We start from the raw sequence: 22,349 nt of genomic DNA on the forward strand, positions 1-22,349 counted from the left end.
TAATGTTTACTATTTATTTGTGATTGTTTATTTCACTTTGTCTATTATCTATTTCACTTGCTTTGGCAATGTAAACATATGTTTCCCATGCCAACAAATCCCTTTGAATTGAAATTGAATTGATCGTTCAAATCGATTTTCCCAGTAGCAGCTCGTTTTTTTCCACGTTTCCAGTTGTTTTGAACACACTGAAGTCGGAACTCGGAGATTTCCGAGTTCCCAGTTCTGAGTTCCGAGTTGTTTTGAACGCCGCATAATATTCTACATCTGCCCATTCAAACTTGATTGAGAAATGATGACGTAATAAAAAAAATAGCACTACACCACTGGTTGAATGGTAGGAAACACATTTCCTGTACACTCTCATAACTATGCTTTGTGTACTCCGCTACAATGAGTGACGTTTGGAAATACTCTAGCAAGCTGCCAGGACTGCCCATTTTTGTAGGGAAAGTCACGTTACTGTTGCGTGTGAAGCCGTTGGCTTCGAACCGCCTGGCTCTGTATCTAGCTATTATCTTTAAAATGTTCATTAGTTTCCTTGAGGTATCAATTTTGCAATATTTTGAAATGTATAACATGATTTAGCTTTAACACGGGGATTACAGCGGAAACCATCTATCAAAAGATTTCAGACAAAGTAGGTACTGGATTATGGGGACATTTTGAAAGAGCAGCTACCTAGCTAGCCTAGCTCGCTACTGTTAGTGTTTAGCAGGAAATGTCATATAAGACCGAATCGTATGTTTTTTATTTGTTGTTGGAACATAGGAATAAATGCAACATATTGTGACCCCTTTCAAAGGGAATGCCCTTTTGTATTTGAAACAACTACGTTACTGTAGCTAGCTAGCGCTAAGTCCTGTAGCAATGCCTCATGGGCAGGGGAGTGTGGCGAGCGAAAAAAAACACGTCGCGGTGCTCAGGCTAGCTAGCTAACTTAGTTTATCACTAACGGTAGCTTAGCCTCATTTGCTAACAACCGTGTGGGGGATGGGCTTTGTGTTCTCCGCGCTAGCTTGCCAGTTAGCTAAAATAGCTTAGCCTGTTGACATAACGCTAGCTAGTTAACACATTAGCTAACTAGCTAGGTGACAGACCGTAATAGTTTGGCTAGATGAATTAGTTTCTGTTATATTAGCTAAGGTTATACGTTAGATTACATTTTAAATGACGCAGTTAGTTAGTTAACTAATGTTATTTAAGTTACCGATAGTAATTTGTGTTAACTAGTCATTGACCTCAATTAGTTAGCTACCAGTGTGCTAATGTTAGCAGTCTTCTGCCTCTACTACTAGTCGGTCCTTATGTTTCAGGAGTGGGGGACTTTTGCTAACTGGGTGGTTAAAGAAATAGAAATTGCCGTGTGGCCAGGGCTCAACCTCCCATTTTAGACCATTATAATAATGAGTAGGGAATAGTCAGATCTTTGATATCAAGTAGAAATGTTCTATTAGGCCACCACGGGAAATAACGTTAGCTAGGTATCCACTGTTTAAACTCACTCCCAACTCATTAGTGACTTTTGTACAGTTAAAGGGAAGAGTTCGTTAACTACTGTAGTAGGGAACGGCTCTGTCAGATGGCTAGTCTATCTCATTCAAGCGTTGTATTTTCAAATAGAGGCGAAGCGATAGGAAATGGCGGTATTAATGGTTTGTAGCACCATTGCAAAAGTCCATCAAATACACTACCAAGTGTTTTTGTTGAGTGTGGAACCAACATCCCACTATAGTCTACACAAACACTAACATATGATTTGGAAGACTTGCTATCAAATTCTTCAACCTTCTAGCTAGGTGTCAAGAAAACGAAGACTAAGTTATAGAAACGAAATCATAGCCCTTTCAATAATTGAGAACTACCATGTTGTAGGCTACATGGCTACACATATAAAATTCAACACACATTTTCAAGGTACACTACTATGCACAGTCCTCGTGTACTGTAGTAATAATTCTCCCCAGTCTGCTAGCATTCTCCCACTAGGGCACTTGTAGCACAAAGGTCCTTCGGCTGTTTTTGGCTTCAACACTGCTGACCCAGTTTCCCTGATAGTATAGTGAGTGACACAACCCTCCTGGCCAGTCGGCTCTTAACTCTTTCCTCAATCTGCCTACATAGGCACTGCTACATTTCCCTCACAACTCCCATACAGCACTGGCAGGTAATATCGATGCACTGGGATTTTTATGTCCCAGTTGTCATGGATAATCATGAACTCTGACGTTGCTATGAAATAACAGTGTCAGTGCTCCCGAGTAGCACTGCATCTCAGTGCTAGAGGCGTCACTACAGACCCTGGTTCGATTCCAGGCTGTATCACAACCGTACGTGATTGGGAGTCCCATAGGGCGGTGCACAATTGGCCCCGCGTTGTCAGGGTTTGGCCGTCATTGTAAATAAGAATTTGTTCTTAACTGACTTGTAGTTAAATAAAGGTAAAAAAAAAAATATATATATGATAGCGTCGTCCTCTTTCCACGCTATATACTTTTAAACAGTATACTCAAGGTTTCACTCTCATGTACTGACTCCGAGAGGGTCAACATGAACAACAGTGTCATTATTCTTCCCCTGTCTTCGTTCCTAGATTGCGGAGTTCCTCCTCTGGACGGTGGAGCAATGAGCTTCTGAAAGACACTAGATCACATGGTGAGTAGTCTAGGGCTGACATCATCGCATGTAATAGCCTACGTAGGTCCCTGAGAAGCAACACACAAGTTGTGCTTTTGTCCAATATAGTATATTAGAAAGCACAGTGGTTATCGCAGGATAACACTTTGACTTGCCTGCAGAGTGCATTGTAAGGATGACTTTCTCCATACTTTGGCTCAGACCTGGACTACCAGGATGCAGAGTTAATTTAAGGATATCCCATAGTGTCACTTTACATCAACTTAGTCCTTTCTCATCCGCTCTGTGAACTTTGGGTTTTTAAATAAAAATAAATAAAAAAATTAGATAGTCAACTGTAGTGAAGGAGCAGGAGAGGAGTCTGCAGGCACAGTCATGCCCCCGACAACATGTCAGGACTCTGGGGTTGAGGCCTTTACTTCAGTGCACGTCAAACAGAGAGACAAAGAACTCACCCCAGTGAGTCATATTCGCCCTCCATGACCCAACTGACTTGTGGTACGACCTCGAAGCGGCACAGTTGGAAAAAGAAACACTTTCCGTCCCCCGAATGCTGTAAATATTTAGGTGGGGGAATAGGAATACACATCGGTACAATTAGTAAACGCCTCAACCCGTTGTAATCTGGCTTGTTGAGCTGTAGCTGACATGATTTCCCGCACATTCACTCTCGAGGCCCCGGCTGTGAGTTATGGATGGAATGTGCAGTACAAACTGTGCTGTGCTGGGTTAATTCATTCACACTCATAGCCTTGGGCCTCGTGTTCAGGGAGAGAGTGCTATCCTTGGGGCTCGTGTTCAGAGAACGTAGGGTTGTCACGATACCAGTATTGCGATACTACGATACCTGATTTTCCATGGCAGGAAAACACAAAGCTGACAAAACTATTTGGTCCTTTAAAAACCTGTATGTAAAGTATTGTGCTATAGTTTGGAAAATAAACGTGATTCTGGGTGACAACATAAGGCTGTTTGTATCCAACATTAGGACTGTTTTCCTCAGCACATTGTGTCCGCTTCATGTTTTGTTTCCTTGCCACGATACCTCTGAGTTTTGCGATACTGGTAGTGTGACAACCCTAGAGAGAGTGCTGTCCTTGGGCCCCGTGTTCAGAGAGGGAGTGCTGTCCTTGGGCCCCGTGTTCAGAGAGGGAGTGCTGTCCTTGGGCCCCGTGTTCAGAGAGGGAGTGCTGTCCTTGGGCCCCGTGTTCAGAGAGGGAGTGCTGTCCTTGGGCCCGTGTTCAGAGAGGGAGTGCTGTCCTTGGGCCCCGTGTTCAGAGAGGGAGTGCTGTCCTTGGGCCCCGTGTTCAGAGAGGGAGTGCTGTCCTTGGGCCCCGTGTTCAGAGAGGGAGTGCTGTCCTTGGGCCCCGTGTTCAGAGAGGGAGTGCTGTCCTTGGGCCCCGTGTTCAGAGAGGGAGTGCTGTCCTTGGGCCCCGTGTTCAGAGAGGGAGTGCTGTCCTTGGGCCCGTGTTCAGAGAGGGAGTGCTGTCCTTGGGCCCCGTGTTCAGAGAGGGAGTGCTGTCCTTGGGCCCCGTGTTCAGAGAGGGAGTGCTGTCCTTGGGCCCCGTGTTCAGAGAGGGAGGCTGTCCTTGGGCCCCCGTGTTCAGAGAGGGAGTGCTGTCCTTGGGCCCCGTGTTCAGAGAGGGAGTGCTGTCCTTTGGCCCCGTGTTCAGAGAGGGAGTGCTGTCCTTGGGCCCCGTGTTCAGAGAGGGAGTGCTGTCCTTGGGCCCCGTGTTCAGAGAGGGAGTGCTGTCCTTGGGCCTCGTGTTCAGAGAGGGAGTGCTGTCCTTGGGCCTCGTGTTCAGAGAGGGAATGCTGTCCTTGGGCCTCGTGTTCAGAGAGGGAGTGCTGTCCTTGGGCCCCGTGTTCAGAGAGGGAGTGCTGTCCTTGGGCCCCGTGTTCCGAGAGGGAGTGCTGTCCTTGGGCCCGTGTTCAGAGAGGGAGTGCCGTCCTTGGGCCCCGTGTTCAGAGAGAGGAGTGCTGTCCTTGGGCCCGTGTTCAGAGAGGGAGTGCTGTCCTTGGGCCCCGTGTTCAGAGAGGGAGTGCTGTCCTTGGGCTCCCGTGTTCAGAGAGGGAGTGCTGTCCTTGGGCCCCGTGTTCAGAGAGGGAGTGCTGTCCTTGGGCCCCGTGTTCAGAGAGGGAGTGCTGTCCTTGGGCCCCGTGTTCAGAGAGGGAGTGCTGTCCTTGGGCCCCGTGTTCAGAGAGGGAGTGCTGTCCTTGGGCCCCGTGTTCAGAGAGAGGAGTGCTGTCCTTGGGCCCCGTGTTCAGAGAGGGAGTGCTGTCCTTGGGCCTCGTGTTCAGAGAGGGAGTGCTGTCCTTGGGCCCCGTGTTCAGAGAGGGAGTGCTGTCCTTGGGCCTTGTGTGAAAGGAGGTGCGATACAGTAGAAACTACAGTATACTATAGCTGACTGAGAGGCTTGTACACAATCTAGGGGTGTTAATGGTTAACCGGTTCGCCATCAAAAATACATTTGACTGGTCATGCTTATTGGTCTATAGGTTAATTTGCATAATTTAGTATAATTATATTGTCGCTTGTGCAACGCGATTCCACTCCCAACATTGTCATGATTCCGTCTGCGCCATGAAGTGCATCGTCATTCGCCAGAGTCCAAGGCTCTCTTGATTTGATTAGCATTGGATCTAATTTCTGGTCTGATTGTCTTTTTAGTGGGCTGACATGACAGAGCGCTGGAAGTTCCAGTCCAGCCATTGTCCACGTCCCTGTTTATTTCCACAGTCCTGTTTAAACAGTGTGTGGGTTTGCTTGAATAAATACGCGGCAGGGATACAAACTATGCTGGCTGTTATTCCTGAACCCCCCCCCCCATTTCCTTTCCCCCAGTGGTTTTGTCCACAAGAATTAGCCTACCCTCTTAAGGAGGTCTCAGTAATGATTTCCAGTTGTGGGGGTTAATGAATGGAAACTAGTGCCTTGCCTAAGGGCCAGGATGGGGATCACTCCACAACCCACCAAAGAGGAATTCAACTCCATGATTGTTCTGCCAAGTGATGATTGCTGTGGCTGTAGCCACAGAGTGGTATGAAATTGGCCCAAAGCAGGTCGGTCAAGGTGAGGGATCAAAAGGCCTTATTTCATCATCCGTTGGGAGTTCATTGTCTTTTTACACCTTTTTTAATTGACTTGGGAATTACATCCCCTGTTTGCAAGGATCTACTATGCATTTACAACCTACGCTCCGTGTTGAAAGTCAATGTTGCCACTTGCCAAGACTACTACCAAGTTCAAAAGCAAGCTCAGTTCCAACTAGATACTTAGTTACTAATCAGTGTATTGGTAAGATGTAATCCATGGGCAAGTGTTCAAATGTTCAAAACTGACGAAGCTACTGGGTTCATTGACATGTCTGTTCAATCTGTTAATGTGTCTGAGTATAATAGGAGTATACAGCATCTGTGGTCCTCTGTAGCTCAGCTGGTAGAGCACGGCGCTTGTAACGCCAAGGTAGTGGGTTCGATCCCCGGGACCACCCATACACAAAAATGTATGCACGCACGACTGTAAATCGCTTTGGATAAAAGCGTCTGCTAAATGGCATATTATTATATTAATATTTAGTCAGGCTATGTGTTGTAACTGTGCCTGTCTCTCACTCTCCCTAGGCTCCTATCCTGCGCTGACCCCATGGTTTAACCACCAGGATTAAAAATGAGCATTAGCAGTGATGAGGTCAACTTCCTGGTGTACAGATACCTGCAAGAGTCGGGTAAGACAGACCTACATCTTCTCATATACTTTGTGCAGTAGTCAGCTCCGGAAATGAAGTGTCTCGCCCTTTGAACATTTCTATTTGGACCATTTTCCATTGTCAGATCTGCAATTTATCTATCTGAAAAGCAGGGAAAATGCTTAATCTATCGACTATTTCGACCACCATAATCCTCAAAAGGAATCTTAACTGAGTGCTACCCAGCGGGCGAAGCTGGTTGAAATGATGTCATTATGACCGGACACTGGTTGAAATGATGTCATTATGACCAGACACTGGTTGAAATGATGTCATTATGACCAGACACTGGTTGAAATGATGTCATTATGACCAGACACTGGTTGAAATTATGTCATTATGACCAGACTCTCTCTCCATCCCTCTCCCCCTCTCTCATCCCTCTCTCCCCCTCTCTCTCCATCCCTCTCCCCCTCTCTCTCCATCCCTCTCCCCCTCTCTCTCCATCCCTCTCCCCCTCTCTCTCCATCCCTCTCCCCCCTCTCTCATCCCTCTCCCCTCTCTCATCCCTCTCCCCCCTCTCTCTCCATCCCTCTCCCCTCTCTCTCTCTCTCCCTCATCCCTCTCCCCCTCTCTCTCTCATCCCTCTCCCCCTCTCTCCATCCCTCTCCCCCTCTCTCTCCATCCCTCTCCCCCACTCTCTCCATCCCTCTCTCCCTCTCTCTCCATCCCTCTCCCCCTCTCTCTCCATCCCTCTCCCCCACTCTCTCCATCCCTCTCCCCCTCTCTATCCATCCCTCTGCCAGGCTTCTCCCACTCGGCGTTCACCTTTGGCATAGAGAGCCACATCAGCCAGTCCAACATCAACGGAGCCCTGGTTCCCCCTGCTGCCCTCATCTCCATCATCCAGAAGGGCCTGCAGTACGTGGAGGCAGAGGTCAGCATCAACGAGGTCAGTACCCTCAATGCTAACTTGCCTATTTACTGACTGTACGCCACGCTAACCACTAACTTTCCTACAGTCGTGGTCAAAAGTTTTGAGAATGACACAAGTATTGGTCTTCACAAAGTTTGTTGCTTCAGTGGTTTTAGATATTTTTGTCAGATGTTACTATGGTATACTGAAGTATAATTACAAGCATTCCGTAAGTGTCAAAGGCTTTTATTGACAATTACATTAAGTTTATGCAAAGAGTCAATATTTGCAGTGTTGACCCTTCTTTTTCAAGACCTCTGCAATCCGCCCTGGCATGCTGTCAATTAACTTCTGGGCCACATCTTGACTGATGGCAGCTCATTCTTGCATAATCAATGCTTGGAGTTTGTCAGAATTTGTGGGTTTTTGTTTGTCCACCCGCCTCTTGAGGATTTACCACAAGTTCTCAATGGAATTAAGGTCTGGGGAGTTTCCTGGCCATGGACCCAAAATGTCGATGTTTTGTTCCCCGAGCCACTTAGTTATCACTTTTGCCTTATGGCAAGGTGCTCCATCATGCTAGAAAAGGCATTGTTCGTCACCAAACTGTTCTTGGATGGTTGGGAGAAGTTGCTCTCGGAGGATGTGTTGGTACCATTCTTTATTCATGGCTGTGTTCTTAGGCAAAATTGTGAGTGAGCCCACTCCCTTGGCTGAGAAGCAACCCCACACATGAATGGTCTCAGGATGCTTTACTGTTGGCATGACACAGGACTGATGGTAGCGCTCACCTTGTCTTCTCCGGACAAGCTTTTTTCCGGATGCCCCAAATAATCGGAAAGGGGATTCATCAGAAAAAATGACTTTACCCCAGTCCTCAGCAGTCCAATCCCTGTACCTTTTGCATAATATCAGTCTGTCCCTGATGTTTTTCCTGGAGAGAAGTGGCTTCCTCGCTGCCCATCTTGACACCAGGCCATCCTCCAAAAGTCTTTGCCTCACTGTGCGTGCAAATGCACTCACACCTGCCTGCTGCCATTCCTGAGCAAGCTCTGCACTGGTGGTTCCCCGATCCCGCAGCTGAATCAACTTTAGGAGACTGTCCTGGTGCTTGCTGGACTTTCTTGGGCGCCCTGAAGCCTTCTTCACAACAATTGAACCTCTCTCCTTGAAGTTCTTGATGATCCGATAAATGGTTGATTTAGGTGCAATCTTACTAGCAGCAATATCCTTGCCTGTGAAGCCGGGGGGCAGGTAGCTTAGTGGTTAAGAGCGTTGTGCCAGTAACCGAAAGGTCGCTGGTTCTAATCCCCAAGCCAACTAGGTGAAAAATCTGTTGATGTGCCCTTGAGCAAGGCACTTAACTCTAATTGCTCCTGTAAGTCGCTCTGGATAAGAGCGTCTTCGAAATGACTAAAACAAAACAAAACAAGCCCCTTTTGTGCAAAGCAATGATGACGGTACGTGTTTCCTTGCAGAAAAATGATTTAAAGCACCATCCTCCTTTTAAAGCTTCCAGTCTGTAATTCTAACTCAATCAGCATGACAGAGTGATCTCCAGCCTTGTCCTCGTCAGCACTCTCACCTGTGTTAACGAGAGAATCACTGACATGATGTCAGATGGTCCTTTTGTGGCAGGGCTGAAATGTAGTGGAAATGTTTTTGGGGGATTAAGTTCATTTTCATGGCAAAGAGGGACTTTGCAATTAATTGCAATTAATCTGATCACTCTTCATAACATTCTGGAGTATATGCAAATTGCCATCATAAAAACTGAGGCAGCAGACTTTGCGAAAATTAATATTTGTGTCATTCTCAAAACTTTTGACCACGACTGTATACATTGACTGTTTAGCTGCCGTGCTCAATACCTTCTCTATGTAGCCTGTAGTTGCCTAAATGTAAGACGGTAGAAGTTGCTCCAACCACAAATGTAGGATTACATTACATCTACCCCTAGTCCTATGACATCATCAACTCTAGTGCTCTGCTACAGATTTTGACTAAAGGTTTCTGGGTAAGATGCATGTTAGACATATCAATTCAAACATTCAAAGGTAAAGAACGATTTTCTACTTTTGAGTGGAATTCCCCTTTAACCATTAGGGGAATTAAAAAACATCTGACCCTGTATCACCACCCACCTGTAGTGATGGGGGGAATCGATGCAGTTACATATCGCAATATTATTTTAGGACAATATTATATCAATATTTGACTCCCAAGTATCGATTTGTGAATGTATTTATTATTATTTTTGCTACTGTAGGTAGTTAGCTAGTGCTAGTTGGCTGTACCTGCACCAAAACTAGTTTTCATCCTATAGCTTGTTCTCTCTTGTCTCTCTGCAGCAGACATACAGTGAGCAATATGTTAGGAACATCAAATCACAATTAAAGCGCACCATAGAATCACAACACATATAGAATCACAATACATATAGAATCATGAGAATCACAATACATATAGAATCACAATACATATAGAATCATGAGAATCACAATACATATAGAATCATGAGAATCACAATACATATAGAATCACAATACATATAGAATCATGAGAATCACAATACATATAGAATCACAATACATATAGAATCATGAGAATCACTACATATAGAATCACAATACAAATAGAATCATGAGAATCACTACATATAGAATCACAATACAAATAGAATCATGAGAATCACTATACATATAGAATCACTATACATATAGAATTGTGAGAATCGCAATACATATCGTATCGGCACCTAAGTATCGTGATGATATCGTGAGGTCCCTGGCAATTCCCAGCCCCATCCATCAGTAGTAGTACCTGAAGATGTGTAAAAACCCAAACATCTGTCTTGTTGCCACCCAGGATGGCACTCTTTTTGACGGGCGGCCCATCGAGTCGCTGTCCCTGATCGACGCGGTTATGCCCGACGTGGTGCAGACGCGGCAGCAGGCCTACAGGGAAAAGCTGGCCCAGCAGCAGCAGGCGGGCAGCACCAGCGGCACCCAGGGCCTCCAGCCTGGCGGTGCCAAGAACGGAGAGGGGGGCACCGCTGCCAACGGCGAGGAAAACGGCGCCCATGGCTTAGCCAGTGAGCAGAACCTTTCATTATCACACCTCTTTTGTTATTTTTCCATGTTTACATTCATAATAGTGAACATTGCCATAACTGTACAACTGATTTACAGTACATAGGCCTCACACCTCTGAGTTTAATGCACAACGTACGGTGGAGACGGTTGTAACTTTTCCATCTCCAAATCATCCCTACTAACACTAGCGTAGGTTTAGCTGCTCTTCGACAAGCTCCGGTCATGGATTTAACAGTGGTGGAAACTCCATCAGCCAATGCTTACATCAATCCTACGCATTTAAATGATGGAGGAATGTGCAAGTGCAGAATTGGTTGACTCGGACGCAGCCCAAGACTTCTGATCTGTGTTTCTCGCCTAGAGATAGATAGAGGACTCTAGATGGATATAAGATGTTTGATACAAAGATGAGTCCCCTATCTAACTCTATGGTGTCTCCCCTCCCCCAGACCACCATGCAGAGATGATGGAGGTGGACCGGGATGTGGAGATCCCCCAGAACAAGGCCATGGTGCTGAGGGGCCACGAGTCAGAGGTGTTCATCTGTGCCTGGAACCCCGTCAATGACCTGCTCGCCTCCGGGTACAGAACAAACCCTTATATCTTTCTCTTTCGGTGTCTGTCCTACTTCTCTGTCCTTCTGTTTCACGATCTGTCCTACTTCTCTGTCCTTCTGTTTCACGGTCTGTCCTACTTCTCTGTCCTTCTGTTTCACGGTCTGTCCTACTTCTCTGTCCTTCTGTTTCACGATCTGTCCTACTTCTCTGTCCTTCTGTTTCACGATCTGTCCTACTTCTCTCTCCTTCTGTTTCACGATCTGTCCTACTTCTCTGTCCTTCTGTTTCACGATCTGTCCTACTTCTCTGTCCTTCTGTTTCACGATCTGTCCTACTTCTCTCTCCTTCTGTTTCACGATCTGTCCTACTTCTCTGTCCTTCTGTTTCACGGTCTGTCCTACGTCTCTGTCTGTCCCTTTCACTCTCTTTCTCTTTACAGAGAAGGGACATAGCCTAAAGATAAATGATTTCTGCTCATAAAGTAAAATCCCCCTTCATACAGCATTGGTAGTCTGGAGAAGTATGCATTGACCTACATTTTGATGGGCAGAACTTAGTCAAGGAAGTTTCCAACAGGTTGCTGGTGGTAACCTTAAGTGAAATAATGTTTATTTGGGTGTTTTGTACTCGCGCATATAATTTAATCCTACGCACCGTATAATACAATCTACATAGTCAGACATTACTGTGGTTTTAGGCTACGTTAGACGACAGTGTGTAACTCTTGAGTGTGTGTGCGCAGGTCTGGGGACTCGACGGCGCGGATCTGGAACCTGTGTGAGAATGGCACGGGCAGCTCCACCCAGCTGGTGCTGAGACACTGTATACGGGAGGGGGGCCAGGACGTACCCAGCAACAAAGACGTCACCTCACTGGACTGGAATGTGAGTTAGAGAGAGACAGTGTTAGAGAGAGAGACAGTGTTAGAGAGAGAGACAGTGTTAGAGAGAGAGACAGTGTTAGAGAGAGAGAGACAGTGTTAGAGAGAGAGAGAGCGTGTTAGAGAGCGAGAGAGCGTGTTAGAGAGAGAGAGCGTGTTAGAGAGAGGTTAGAGAGTAGAGAAGCGTGAGAGAGGCGTGTTAGAGAGAGAGCGCGTTAGAGAAAGAGAGGAGAGCGTGTTAGAGAGCGAGAGCGTGTTAGAGAGCGTAGTTAGAGAGGTGTTAGAGAGAGCGTATTAGAGAGCGAGAGAGCGTGTTAGAGGTTAGAGAGGTGTTGAGTGTTAGAGAGGTTAGAGGGCGTGTTAGATGAGTGTTAGAGAGAGAGAAGCAGTGTTAGAGAGAGAGCGTGTTAGAGAGGAGCTTTAGAAGCGTGGAGAGAGCGTGTTATGAGAGAGCGTGTTAGAGAGAGCGTGTTAGAGAGGTGTTAGAGAGAGCGTGTTAGAGAGAAGAGCGTAGTTAGAGAGAGAGAGTGTGTTAGAGAGCGTGTTAGAGAGAGAGCGTGTTAGAGAGAGAGCGTGTTAGAGGCGTAGAGAGAAGCGTGTTAGAGAGAGAGAAAGCGTGTTAGAAGAGAGGCGTAGAGGAGTAATGTTAGAGAGAGAGAGCGTGTTAGAGGAGAGAGCCGTTAGAGAGAGAGAGCGTGTTAGAGAGAGAGCTGTAGTTAGAGAGAGCGATGTTAGAAGAGAGCGTGTTAGAGAGGAGCGTGTTAGAGAGAGCGTGTTAGAGAGAGAGAGGAGCGTGTTGAAGAGAGAGAGCGTGTTAGAGAAGCGTGTTAGAAGAGTGTTAGAGAGCGTGTTAGAGAGAGCGATGTGAGGAGAGAGCGTGTTAGAGAGAGAGAGAGCGGTGGTTAGAGAGAGAAGCGTGTTAGAGAGAGACGATGTTAGAGAGAGAAAGAAAGCGAGAGCGTTAGAGAGAGAGAGCGTGTTAGAGAGGAAGAGAGAGCGTGTTAGAGAGAGAGAGCAGAGTGTTAGAGAGAGAGAAGACGTGTTAGAGAGAGAGAGCGTGTTAGAGAGAGAGAGAGAGAGAGAGTGTTAGAGAGAGCGATGTTAGAGAGTTAGAGAGAGAGCGTGTTAAGAGAGAGCTTTAGAGAGAGCGTGTTAGAGAGAAAGAGAGCGTGTTAGAGAGCGCGAGTTAGAGAGAGGGTAGAGAGAGAGTGTTAGAGAGCGTGGATTAGAGAGAGGTGTTAGAGAGAGACGTGTTAGAGAGAGAGCGAGTTAGAGACGTGTTAGACAGCGTGTTAGAGAGCGTGTTAGAGAGAGAGTGAGAGAGCGTGTTAGAGAGCGTGTTAGAGAGCGTAGTTAGAGAGAGAGCGTGTTAGAGAGAGAGCGTGTTAGAGAGAGAGCGTGTTAGAGCAGAAGAGCGAGTGTTAGAGAGCGTGTTAGGAGACGTGTTGAGAAGCGTGTTAGAGAGAGCGTGTTAGAGAGAGCGTGTTAGAGAGCGATGTGATAGAGAGAAGCGTGTTAGAGAGAGAGCGTGGTTAGAAGCTTTAGAGAGCGTTTAAGCGTGTTAGAGAGAGCGTAGTTAGAGAGAGAGCGTAGTTAGAGAGGTGTTAGAGATGAGCGTAGTAGAGAGAGAAGTGTTAGAGAGGAGAAGAGCGTGTTAGAGAGCGTGTTAGAGAGAGCGTGTTAAAGAGAGAGAGAGCGTAAGTTAGAGAGAGCGGCGTGTTAGAGAGAGAGAGAGATGTCAGAGAGCGTTTAGAGAGCGTGTTAGAGAGAGAGAGAGAGCGTGTTAGAGAGAGAGAGGAGCGTGTTAGAGAGAGAGGGTATGTAGAGAGAGAGAGAGTTGTTAGAGAGAGAGTATTAGAGAGAGACGTGTTAGAGAGAGCGTGTTAGAGAGAGAAGCGTAGTTAGAGAGAGAGAGCGTGTTAGAGAGCTGTAGAGAGAGCGTGTTAGAGAGAGAGCGAAGAGAGAGGCGTGTTAGAGAGAGGTTTAGAGAAAGCGTGTTAGAGAGAGAGAGCGTGGTTAGAGAGAGAGAAGCGTGTTAGAGAGAGAGAGCGTGTTAGAGAGAGAGCGTGTTAGAGAGCGAGCGTGTTAGAGAGCGAGCGTGTTAGAGAGCGAGCGTGTTAGAGAGAGAGCGTGTTAGAGAGCGTGTTAGAGAGAGAGCGTGTTAGAGAGAGAGCGTGTTAGAGAGAGAGCGCGTTAGAGAGAGCGTGTTAGAGAGAGAGAGAGAGCGTGTTAGAGAGAGAGAGAGCGTGTTAGAGAGAGAGAGAGGCGTGTAGAGAGAGAGAGCGTATGAGAGGGAGAGGCGTTAGGGAGAGAGAGAGGTGTTAGAGAGAGAGAGCGTGTTAGAGAGCGAGCGTGTTAGAGAGAGAGAGCGTGTTAGAGAGAGCTGAGCGTTAGAGAGCGTGTTAGAGAGAGACGTGTTAGAGAGAGCTGTATAGAGAGAGCGTGTTAGGAGCGTTAGAGAGAGCGTGTTAGAGAGCGTTTAGAGAGAGCGTGTTAGAGAGAGCGTTTAGAGAGCGTGTTAGAGAGAGAGAGCGTGTTAGAGAGTGTTAGAGAGCGTGTTAGAGCGTGTTAGAGAAGGCGTGTTAGAGAGCGTGTTAGAGAGAGAGAGCGTGTTAGAGAGAGAGTTAGAGAGAGAGCGTGTTAGAGAGAGAGCGTGTTAGAGAGAGAGCGTGTTAGAGAGAGAGCGTGTTAGAGAGAGAGCGTGTTAGAGAGAGAGAGCGTGTTAGAGAGAGCGTGTTAGAGAGAGCGAGCGTGTTAGAGAGAGAGCGTGTTAGAGAGCGTGTTAGAGAGCGAGTGTTAGAGAGAGCGTGTTAGAGAGAGCGTGTTAGAGGCGTGTTAGAGAGCGTGTTAGAGAGAGAGAGCGTGTTAGAGAGGTTGGTTAGAGAGGAAGAGAGAGAGAGCGTGTTAAAAGAGTGTTAGAGATGTGAAGCGTATTTATGAGAGAGAGACGTGTTAGAGGGAAGAAGCGTGTTAGAGAGAGAGGTTGTGAGAGCGTGTTAGAGAGGCGTGTTAGAGAAGCGTGTGAAGAGAGAGCGTGTTAGAGAGCGTGTTAGAGAGAGAGAGCGTGTTAGAGAGAGAGAGCGTGTTAGAGAGAGAGAGCGTGTTAGAGAGAGAGAGCGTGTTAGAGAGAGAGGCGTGTTAGAGAGAGAGAGAGAGCGTGTTAGAGAGAGAGAGAGAGAGCGTGTTAGAGAGAGAGAGAGCGTGTTAGAGAGAGAGATGTGAGAGAGAGAGAGCGTGTTAGAGAGAGAGAGCGTGTTAGAGAGAGAGAGCGTGTTAGAGAGAGAGAGCGTGTTAGAGAGAGAGCGTGTTAGAGAGAGAGCGTGTTAGAGAGAGAGCGTGTTAGAGAGAGAGAGCGTGTTAGAGAGAGCGTGTTTAGAGAGAGAGCGTGTTAGAGAGGGAGAGAGAGAGCGGTTAGAGAGAGAGAGACGTGTTAGAGAGAGCGTGTTAGGAGAGAGCGTGTGCAGCAGAGAGAGAGCGTAGTTAGAGAGAGAGAGGAAAGCTGTTAGAGAGAGAGAGCGTGTTAGAGAGAGAGAGACGTGTTAGAGAGAGCAGAGTGTGTTAGAGAGAGAGAGCGTGTTAGAGAGAGAGAGCGAGAGAGCGTGTTAGAGAGAGAGAGGCGTGTTAGAGAGAGAGAGCGTATTAGAGAGAGAAGAAGCGTGTTAGAGAGAGGCTGTTAGAGAGAGAGAGAGCGTGTTAGAGAGAGAGATGGCTGTTAGAGAGAGCCAGAGCGTGTTAGAGAGGAGATGTAGAGAGCGTGTTAGAGAAGCGTGTTAGATTTAAAGCGCGTGTTAAGCGGCGTGTTAGAAGGCGGCGTGTTAAGCAGCGTGTTAGAAAACGTGTTAAAATTTAGCGTTTAAAACGTGTTAAACGGCGTGTTAAGCCGTGTTAGCGGCGTGTTAAGCAGCGTGTTAAATCGGCGTGTTAGAGCGGCGTGTTAAAGCGGCGTGTTATGTTAAGCGTGTTAACAGGCGTGTTAAACGTGTTAGCGTGTTGGGGCGTGTTAAGTATTAAAATTACTTTAAGAGATTCGTTTGCGTGTTAGAAAGCGTGTTAGAGCGTGTGGGGAAGGCGTGTTGAAGCGTGTTAGAGAAAGCGTGTTAGAGGAAAGCGTGTTAGAAAAAGGCGAAACGTTAAAAGCGTTTACGTTTAGAAAGCGTGTTAGAAAGGCGTGTTAGAAAAGTGTTAGAGCGTGTTAAAAGTTGAAAAGCGTGTTAGAAGCGTGTTAGAAAGTATTAAATGCGTGTTGCGTGTTAGACGTGTTACTTTAATAGCGTGTTAAAGCGTGTTAGAGGCGTGTTAAAAAGCGTATTAGAGCGTGTTAGAAAAGCGTGTTAGAAGCGTGTTAAAAGCGTGTTAAACGTGTTAAATAATCGTGTTAAACGTGTTCTACGTGTTAGAAGTTAGAAGAGCGTGTTAGAAATGGGTGTTACGTGTGACGTGTTGAGAGAAGAAGGCGTGTTACTGTTTAAGCGTGTTGAAGAGAGTGTTAAAGCGTGTTAGACGTGTTCGTGTTAAATTTTTCTGTTTTTTTAAAGTTTATATATGTTGCGTTTGAGGTTTGGGAGTGTTAGAGGGAGGTGTTAGAGAAAGTGTTGAGCGTGAAGCGTGTTAGAAAGGCGTGTTAGAAAGGCGAAGGCGTGTTAGAAGGGGCGTGTTAGAAGCTATTGGCGTGTTAAAGAAACGTGTTAGAAGGCGTGTTAGATATGTGTTAGAGAGCGTGTTAGAATTTAGAAGGCGTGTTAGAGAAGCGTGTTAGAAGAAAGCGTGTTAGAAGGCGTCATTGGAACGTGTTAAAGCGTGTTATTAAAGTTTTTTATTTAGAAAAAACTGTTATTTAAGCAAAACGTATTGGCGTGTTAGGTTTTCTGTTTTTAGAGCGTGTTAGAAAGTTAGAGAGGCGTGTTGGGCGTGTTAGAAGCGTGTTAGAGAGAGGCGTGTTAGGAAAGCGGCGTATTAGAAAAGCGGCGTGTTAAAGCAGCGTGTTAAAGTCGGCGTGTTAGAAAGCGGCGTGTTAGAAGGCGTGTTGAGGCGTGTTAGAAACGTGTTAACTAAACGTGTTAAAGCGTGTTAGAGTTTAGCGTGTTAGAGCGTGTGCGTGTTAAAAGCGTGTTAACGTGTTAAATTACGTGTTAATCCTTTACTGTTAGAGCGTGTTAAATTGTTCTTTTTTAAATATAAAGCGTGTTAGGGTGTTGCTTTTTTAAGCGTATTATTTTTGTTTGAAGGTTTGTACTTGGGAGAAGCGTGTTAAAAGCGTGTTACAGCGTGTTAAAAGGGGCGTGTTAGAACGTGTTAACGTGTTAAAGAGCGTGTTAAAAGAGCGTGTTGGTGTTAACGTGTTAAAGCGTGTTAAGGCGTGTGGGCGTGTTAGAGCTTTACGTGTTGTTTAACGTGTTAGAAGCGTGTTAGAGAGAAGGTGTGTTAGAACGTATTAAATGTGTTAGAAACGTGTTAAAACGTATTAAATTAAATTACTTTAAAATGTGCGTGTTAGAAGGTTATGTTAATGAGCGTGTTAGAAGTTTAGAAGAGAAGGCGTGTTAGAAGAAAAAGCGTAGAAGAGCGTGTTAGAACGTATTAGAAACGTATTATTTAGAGAGTTTAGAAAGTTTAAAATTTCGAAAGCGTGTTGAAGTCCGTGTTGTTAACTGTTAAAACGCGTGTTAAAAAATTTAGGCGTGTTAAAACTGTTAAAACGTTTGCGTGTTAGTTTATGGCGTGTTAGAGCGGCGTGTTAAAAAGCTTTACTTTCGTGTTAATCTTTACGTATTAGAAGGGGGCGTGTTAAATTTAAGCGTGTTAGAACGTATTAGAGGCGTGTTAAGTCGTGTTAATAGTGTTTAAAAAGCGTGTTAGAAGCGTGTTAGAAGCGGCGTGTTAAGCAGCGTGTTAGAAGGCGTGTTAGAAGGCGTGTTAGAAAAGCGTGTTAAGCGCGTGTTATTAAATGTTAACGTGTTGCGTGTTAGGGAGCGTGTTAGGAGCGTGTTAGAGAGCGTGTTAACGTATTTTTGGGCGTGTTGAGTCTTTATGCGTGTTAGCGTGTTAGCGAACGTGTTAGAAAGCGTGTTAGAAGGCGTGTTAGAGGGAAGAAGGCGTGTTAGAAATGTGAGAGAGAGGCGTGTTAGAAGGCGTGTTAGAGAAAGCGTATTAGAAAGCGTGTTAAAAGCGTGTTGAGAGGCGTGTTAGAAGGGCGTGTTAGAACGTTTAGGGAAGTGTTAGGTGTTAGAGGGGAGGGTGTGTTAGAGAGGGGTGTATTAGAGAGGGAGGTGTGTTAAACGTGTTCGTGTTAAGGGGGCGTGTTGAAAGCGTGTTATGGCGTGTTAGAAGAGATTGAGTGTGAAAGCGTGTAACGTTTTTAATTGAGTATTACTTTACTATTAATTAATTAAAGTTTATATTATTAGAGAGAAGAAGTTCATTGTGTGTTAGAGAAGGCGTGTTACGTATGAGGCGTGTTAGTTGAAAACGTGTTAGGAAAGCGTATTAGAAGAGTGAAAAAAAGCGTGTTGAGGCGTGTTAAACGTGTTAGACGTATTAAAACTAAAAGCGTGTTAGAAGAGAAAGCGTGTTAAGTGTTAAGCGTATTAAAAACGTGTTAGAAGGGGGGGGGCGTGTTAGAAAGAAGAAAGGCGTATTAGAGGGAGGCGTGTTAGAAAAAACGTGTTAGAAGAAAGTCTGTTATAAAAGTATATTAGAGGAAGTGTTGAGTTTTATTTGGTTTTTCGTGTTCGTGTTGCGTGTTAGAGCGTGTTAGAGGCGTGTTAGAAGAAAGCGTTTAGAGCGTTCGAAGCTTAAAATAGTTTTGAACGAGGCGTGTTAGAAGGCAAGCAATGTTAGAAGGCCTTTAAGAAAGCGAGGCATATTAAGGCGTGTTAGACTAGAAGCGAAGTTCCGAGGAGTACTGAGAAGGCTTAGTGTTAGAAAGCGTGTTGAGAAAATGGCGTATTAAAGCGCTAATGAAGCGTGTTAAGCGTGTTAGAAGCGAGTCGTTAAGTACTTTCAGCTGTTAAAGCGTAAAAAGGCGTGTTAAAGCTTAAAATGAATTTCGTGTAGAAAAGGGCTATTTAGCGGGCGTATTAAACGAGGCGTGTTAGAAAAGCGAGCGTGTTAGAAAGTAAAGTGCTAGAACGAAGTCTAGAAAAATATAAAATCGAAAATTTTCCGGGCAGAGTTCTGAAAGCAGTGTCTGCAAGTTTTAAAACATATGAATTCACGAACAGCATTCTCTACAAATCTGTTTAACGAATGTTCCGAAAGCATGTTAAAGTTACGGCGTGTTAGAAGCGAGGCGTGTTAGAAAGCGAGGCGTGTTAAAGCGAGTTGTTAGAAAGCGGCGTGTTAGAGAAGCAGTCTTAAGGTTTACGCTCTGACGTTTGAAGCTGTTGAAAAGCGTGTTAGAAAGCGTGTTGGAGAAGCGTGTTGAGTTATTTAGAAAGCGGCGTGTTGGAGAGAAGAAGCGGCGTGTTAGAAGATATGTTTAGAGAGAGCATATTAGAAAAAAACATCAGAACGGCGTGTTAAAAGCGGGGGTGTTAGAACGAGGCGTCTAAAGCGAGGGCGTATTAGAAAGCGAGGCGAAGCTTTAAGCGAGGGCGATGTTAGAAGCGGAGGTGTAGAAAGTTTAAAAGCGTGTTAGAAGGGAGAGCTTATTAGAACAAGCGTTTAGAGCTGTTACGTTTTAGAGAGGCGGTAAGCTATAAAAGCGGGCGTGTTAAAAGCGAGGCGTGTTAAGGCGAGGCGTGTTAGAAGCGAGGCGTGTTAGAAAGCGAGGCGTGTTAAAGCGGGTTATTAGAAGAGCGAGCGTGTTAGAAAGTATTAGAAAGCGTTTAGAAGCGTTTAGAGGCGACGTGTTCACAGGCGTTTAGAAGCACTTAGCGCTTTACGAGTTCTATTAGAGGCGAAGTTTAGAAAGCGAGAGTGTTCGAGCGGCGAGGTTAGAAGGAAGTGCTCAGAAGGCAGAGTACTAGAAAGCCGAAGTTAAAGCGAAGTTAAGCGAAGTGCTAAAGTACTCGAAACAAAAGTGCTAGAAGCGAAGTGTTAGAAAGGCGAAGTGTGAAGGCCCCAAGTGTTGCGTGCTCGTGCTAGAAGCGGTTAAAGCGAAGTTAAGTCTAGGGTTACGTCGTTAGAACGATACGTCTGTCTCTAGGACAGAAGCGGCGTGCTAAAACGGCGTCTAGAAGCGGCGTGCTAGAGAGAGCGGCGATGCTAGAAGCGTGCTAAAGCTCTGCGACACCGTGTAAGCAGTTAGCGGCTGTACCGTTTAGAAGAAGGTTTAATTTTAGAACTTCGTGTTGAGGGATAACTTTTCTTTTAAACGTCAGCAAGTGCTGAGAGGGCGAGAGTGCTAGAAGCGAAAGCGAAGTGCTCGAAGCGAAGTACTAGAAGAGCGAAGTGCTAGAACGAAGTACTAGAAGCGGTGCTAGGGGCGAAGTGTAAAAGCGAAGTATCACATACGTAACAAACGTGTTAGTATTGTTAGTAGAAAGCGTTTAGAAGCGTTTAGACGCGTGTTAAACGAGGGCGTGTTAGAAAGCGGTGTGCTAAAAGCCGCCGCGGCGTGTTAGAAGCAGACAGTGAGCATGTTAGAAGCGACGTGTTAGAGGGTTTAGACTTTCTGAATGTGACTATTAACGAGGTATTAGAAGGCGAGAGTCATCGGAAGATACTGAGCGAAGTTAGAAAGCGAATATAAAATTGTGTTAGCGTCGTTTAACGAGGCGTGTTAGAAGGCGAGAAGCGTGTTAAAAACACTATGCGCGTGTTAAACGCGTTTAGAAGCAAGTTTTAAAGCGAGCGTATTCGAAGCGAAGTTTAAACGATTTGGTCGAAGCGTGATAGAGAAGCCGTGTTCAAAATTTAAAGTATTTAAGCGTGTTAGAAGCAGCGTGTTAAACAGGCTATTAGCGGCGTGTTAAGCGAGGCGTGTTAAAGGCGAGCGTGTTAACAGGCGTGTAAAAAGTGTTATTTTAGAAGCGGCGTGCTAGAAAGCAACCGTGTTAGAAAGCACAGGAGATTACGCGTGTTAATTTAGAAGGCGAGCTTTAGAAGGCGAGCGTGTTAACGAGTTTAAGCGTGTTAGAAGGGTTTGAAGAGGCGTAAGTAGACTTTAAAAGCAAGTGTGAAAGCGAGTATTAAGCGGCGAAGTACTAAAAGCGACACGGCGTGTTAAAGTGTTAAAGTGGCGTCAAGGGCGGCTATTAAATAATTTTTTATGTAAGGTGTGGTGTCTAAGGTTTAACGTGTTAGAAGGCGTGTTAAGAGTGTTAAAGCACGTTTAAGCGTGTTAGCGAGGCTTTAAAAGCGCGTTTAGAAGGCGAGGTGTTACGTGTTAAAGCGATGCGTGTTAAGCCGAACAGCAACATGTTAGTCGTATTAAGGAGGCTTACGTACCTTTACGTCGTTAGAAGCGTGTTAGAAGGGGCTGAAGTGTGAGAGCGAAAGCTTTGCGAGAGTGCTACGCGAGTGCTAGAGAGCGAGAGTCTAGAGAAAGCGAGAGTGCTAGAAAGAGCGAGAGTGCTAGAAGCGAAGTATAGAACGTGCTAAGGATGCTAGACAGTGCTAGAGAAGCGAGAGTGATAGAGAGAGCGAGAGTGCTAGAAAGCGAGAGACAGCGAGCGTGTTAGAAAGCGTGAAACAAGAGGGCGTGTTAGGCGTGTTAGTGAGAGCGTGTTAGAGAGAGCGTGTTAGAAGAAGCGTGTTAGAGAAAGCGTGTTAGAGAAGCGTGTTAGGAGCGTGTTAGAAAGCGCGTGTTAGAAGCGAGAGCGTGTTAGAGAGTGTTAGAAGGGAAGAGTGTTAGAAGAGCGACGTACTAGAAGCGCCGTGTTAAGAAGCGAGAGCGAAGTTAGAGAGCGGCGTGTTAGAAAGAGAGCGTGTTAGAAGAGAGCGAGGGCGTGTTAGAAGAGAGCGAGGGACGTGTTAGAGCGAAGACAAGTGTTAGAAGAGAGAGCGTGTTAGAAAGCGTGTTAGAGGAAGCGTGAAGTGTGAGACGAGACTGTTAGAGGAGAGCGAGGGTGTTAGAGAGCGAGAGTGTTAGAGCGGCGAAGTACTAGAAAGCGAACAGCGGCGTGTTAAGCAGAGAGCGGCGTGTTAGAGAGTGGCGTGAAGCGAGGGCGAGCGGCGTGTTAGAACAGTAAGCGTTTAGTGAAGGCGAGCGAGCGTGTTAAGCGAGACAGCGAGAGCGTGTTAGAGAGAGCGAGGAGTGCTAGAGAAGCGGCGTGCTAGAAGCGAGCGCGTGCTAGAAAGCGTGTTAGAGAGCGTGTTAGAAAGAGAGGGCGTGTTAGAGAGAGAGTGTTAGAAGCGTGTTAGAAGGAGAGCGTATTAGAAAAGCGAGGGCGTGTTAGAGAGAGCGGAGCGTGTTAGAGAGCGAGGCGTGTTAGAGAGGCGAGGGCGTGTTAGAGAGGGCGGGAGCGTGTTAGAGAGAGCGGGAGCGTGTTAGAGAGCGAGACAGCGAGCATGTTAGAGAGCGAGCGTGTTAGAGAGGAGAAGGGGACGTGTTAGAGAGAGCGAGGGAGCGTGTTAGAGAGGAGAAGGGGACGTGTTAGAGAGAGCGAGGGAGCGTGTTAGAGAGGGCGAGGG

At 46.1% G+C, this 22,349-nt stretch overlaps 1 protein-coding gene across 1 annotated transcript in view; it reads left to right on the forward strand.

The window, feature by feature from the left end:
• Window positions 1–454: 454 nt before the first annotated feature.
• LOC121580698 (F-box-like/WD repeat-containing protein TBL1XR1) overlaps window positions 455–22,349 on the forward strand; it is a 32,236-nt gene continuing 10,341 nt past the window's right edge. The window contains exons 1-7 of the mRNA XM_041895688.2: window positions 455–640; window positions 2,594–2,655; window positions 6,262–6,365; window positions 7,133–7,278; window positions 10,111–10,336; window positions 10,787–10,919; window positions 11,637–11,778. Of these exons, the coding sequence (XP_041751622.1) occupies window positions 6,308–6,365; window positions 7,133–7,278; window positions 10,111–10,336; window positions 10,787–10,919; window positions 11,637–11,778 (705 nt within the window). The 5' untranslated portion in view covers window positions 455–640; window positions 2,594–2,655; window positions 6,262–6,307. The remainder of the gene's footprint in view (window positions 641–2,593; window positions 2,656–6,261; window positions 6,366–7,132; window positions 7,279–10,110; window positions 10,337–10,786; window positions 10,920–11,636; window positions 11,779–22,349) is intronic.

This window comes from Coregonus clupeaformis, chromosome 14 (assembly GCF_020615455.1).
Source record: "Coregonus clupeaformis isolate EN_2021a chromosome 14, ASM2061545v1, whole genome shotgun sequence".
Classification (NCBI taxonomy): domain Eukaryota; kingdom Metazoa; phylum Chordata; class Actinopteri; order Salmoniformes; family Salmonidae; genus Coregonus; species Coregonus clupeaformis.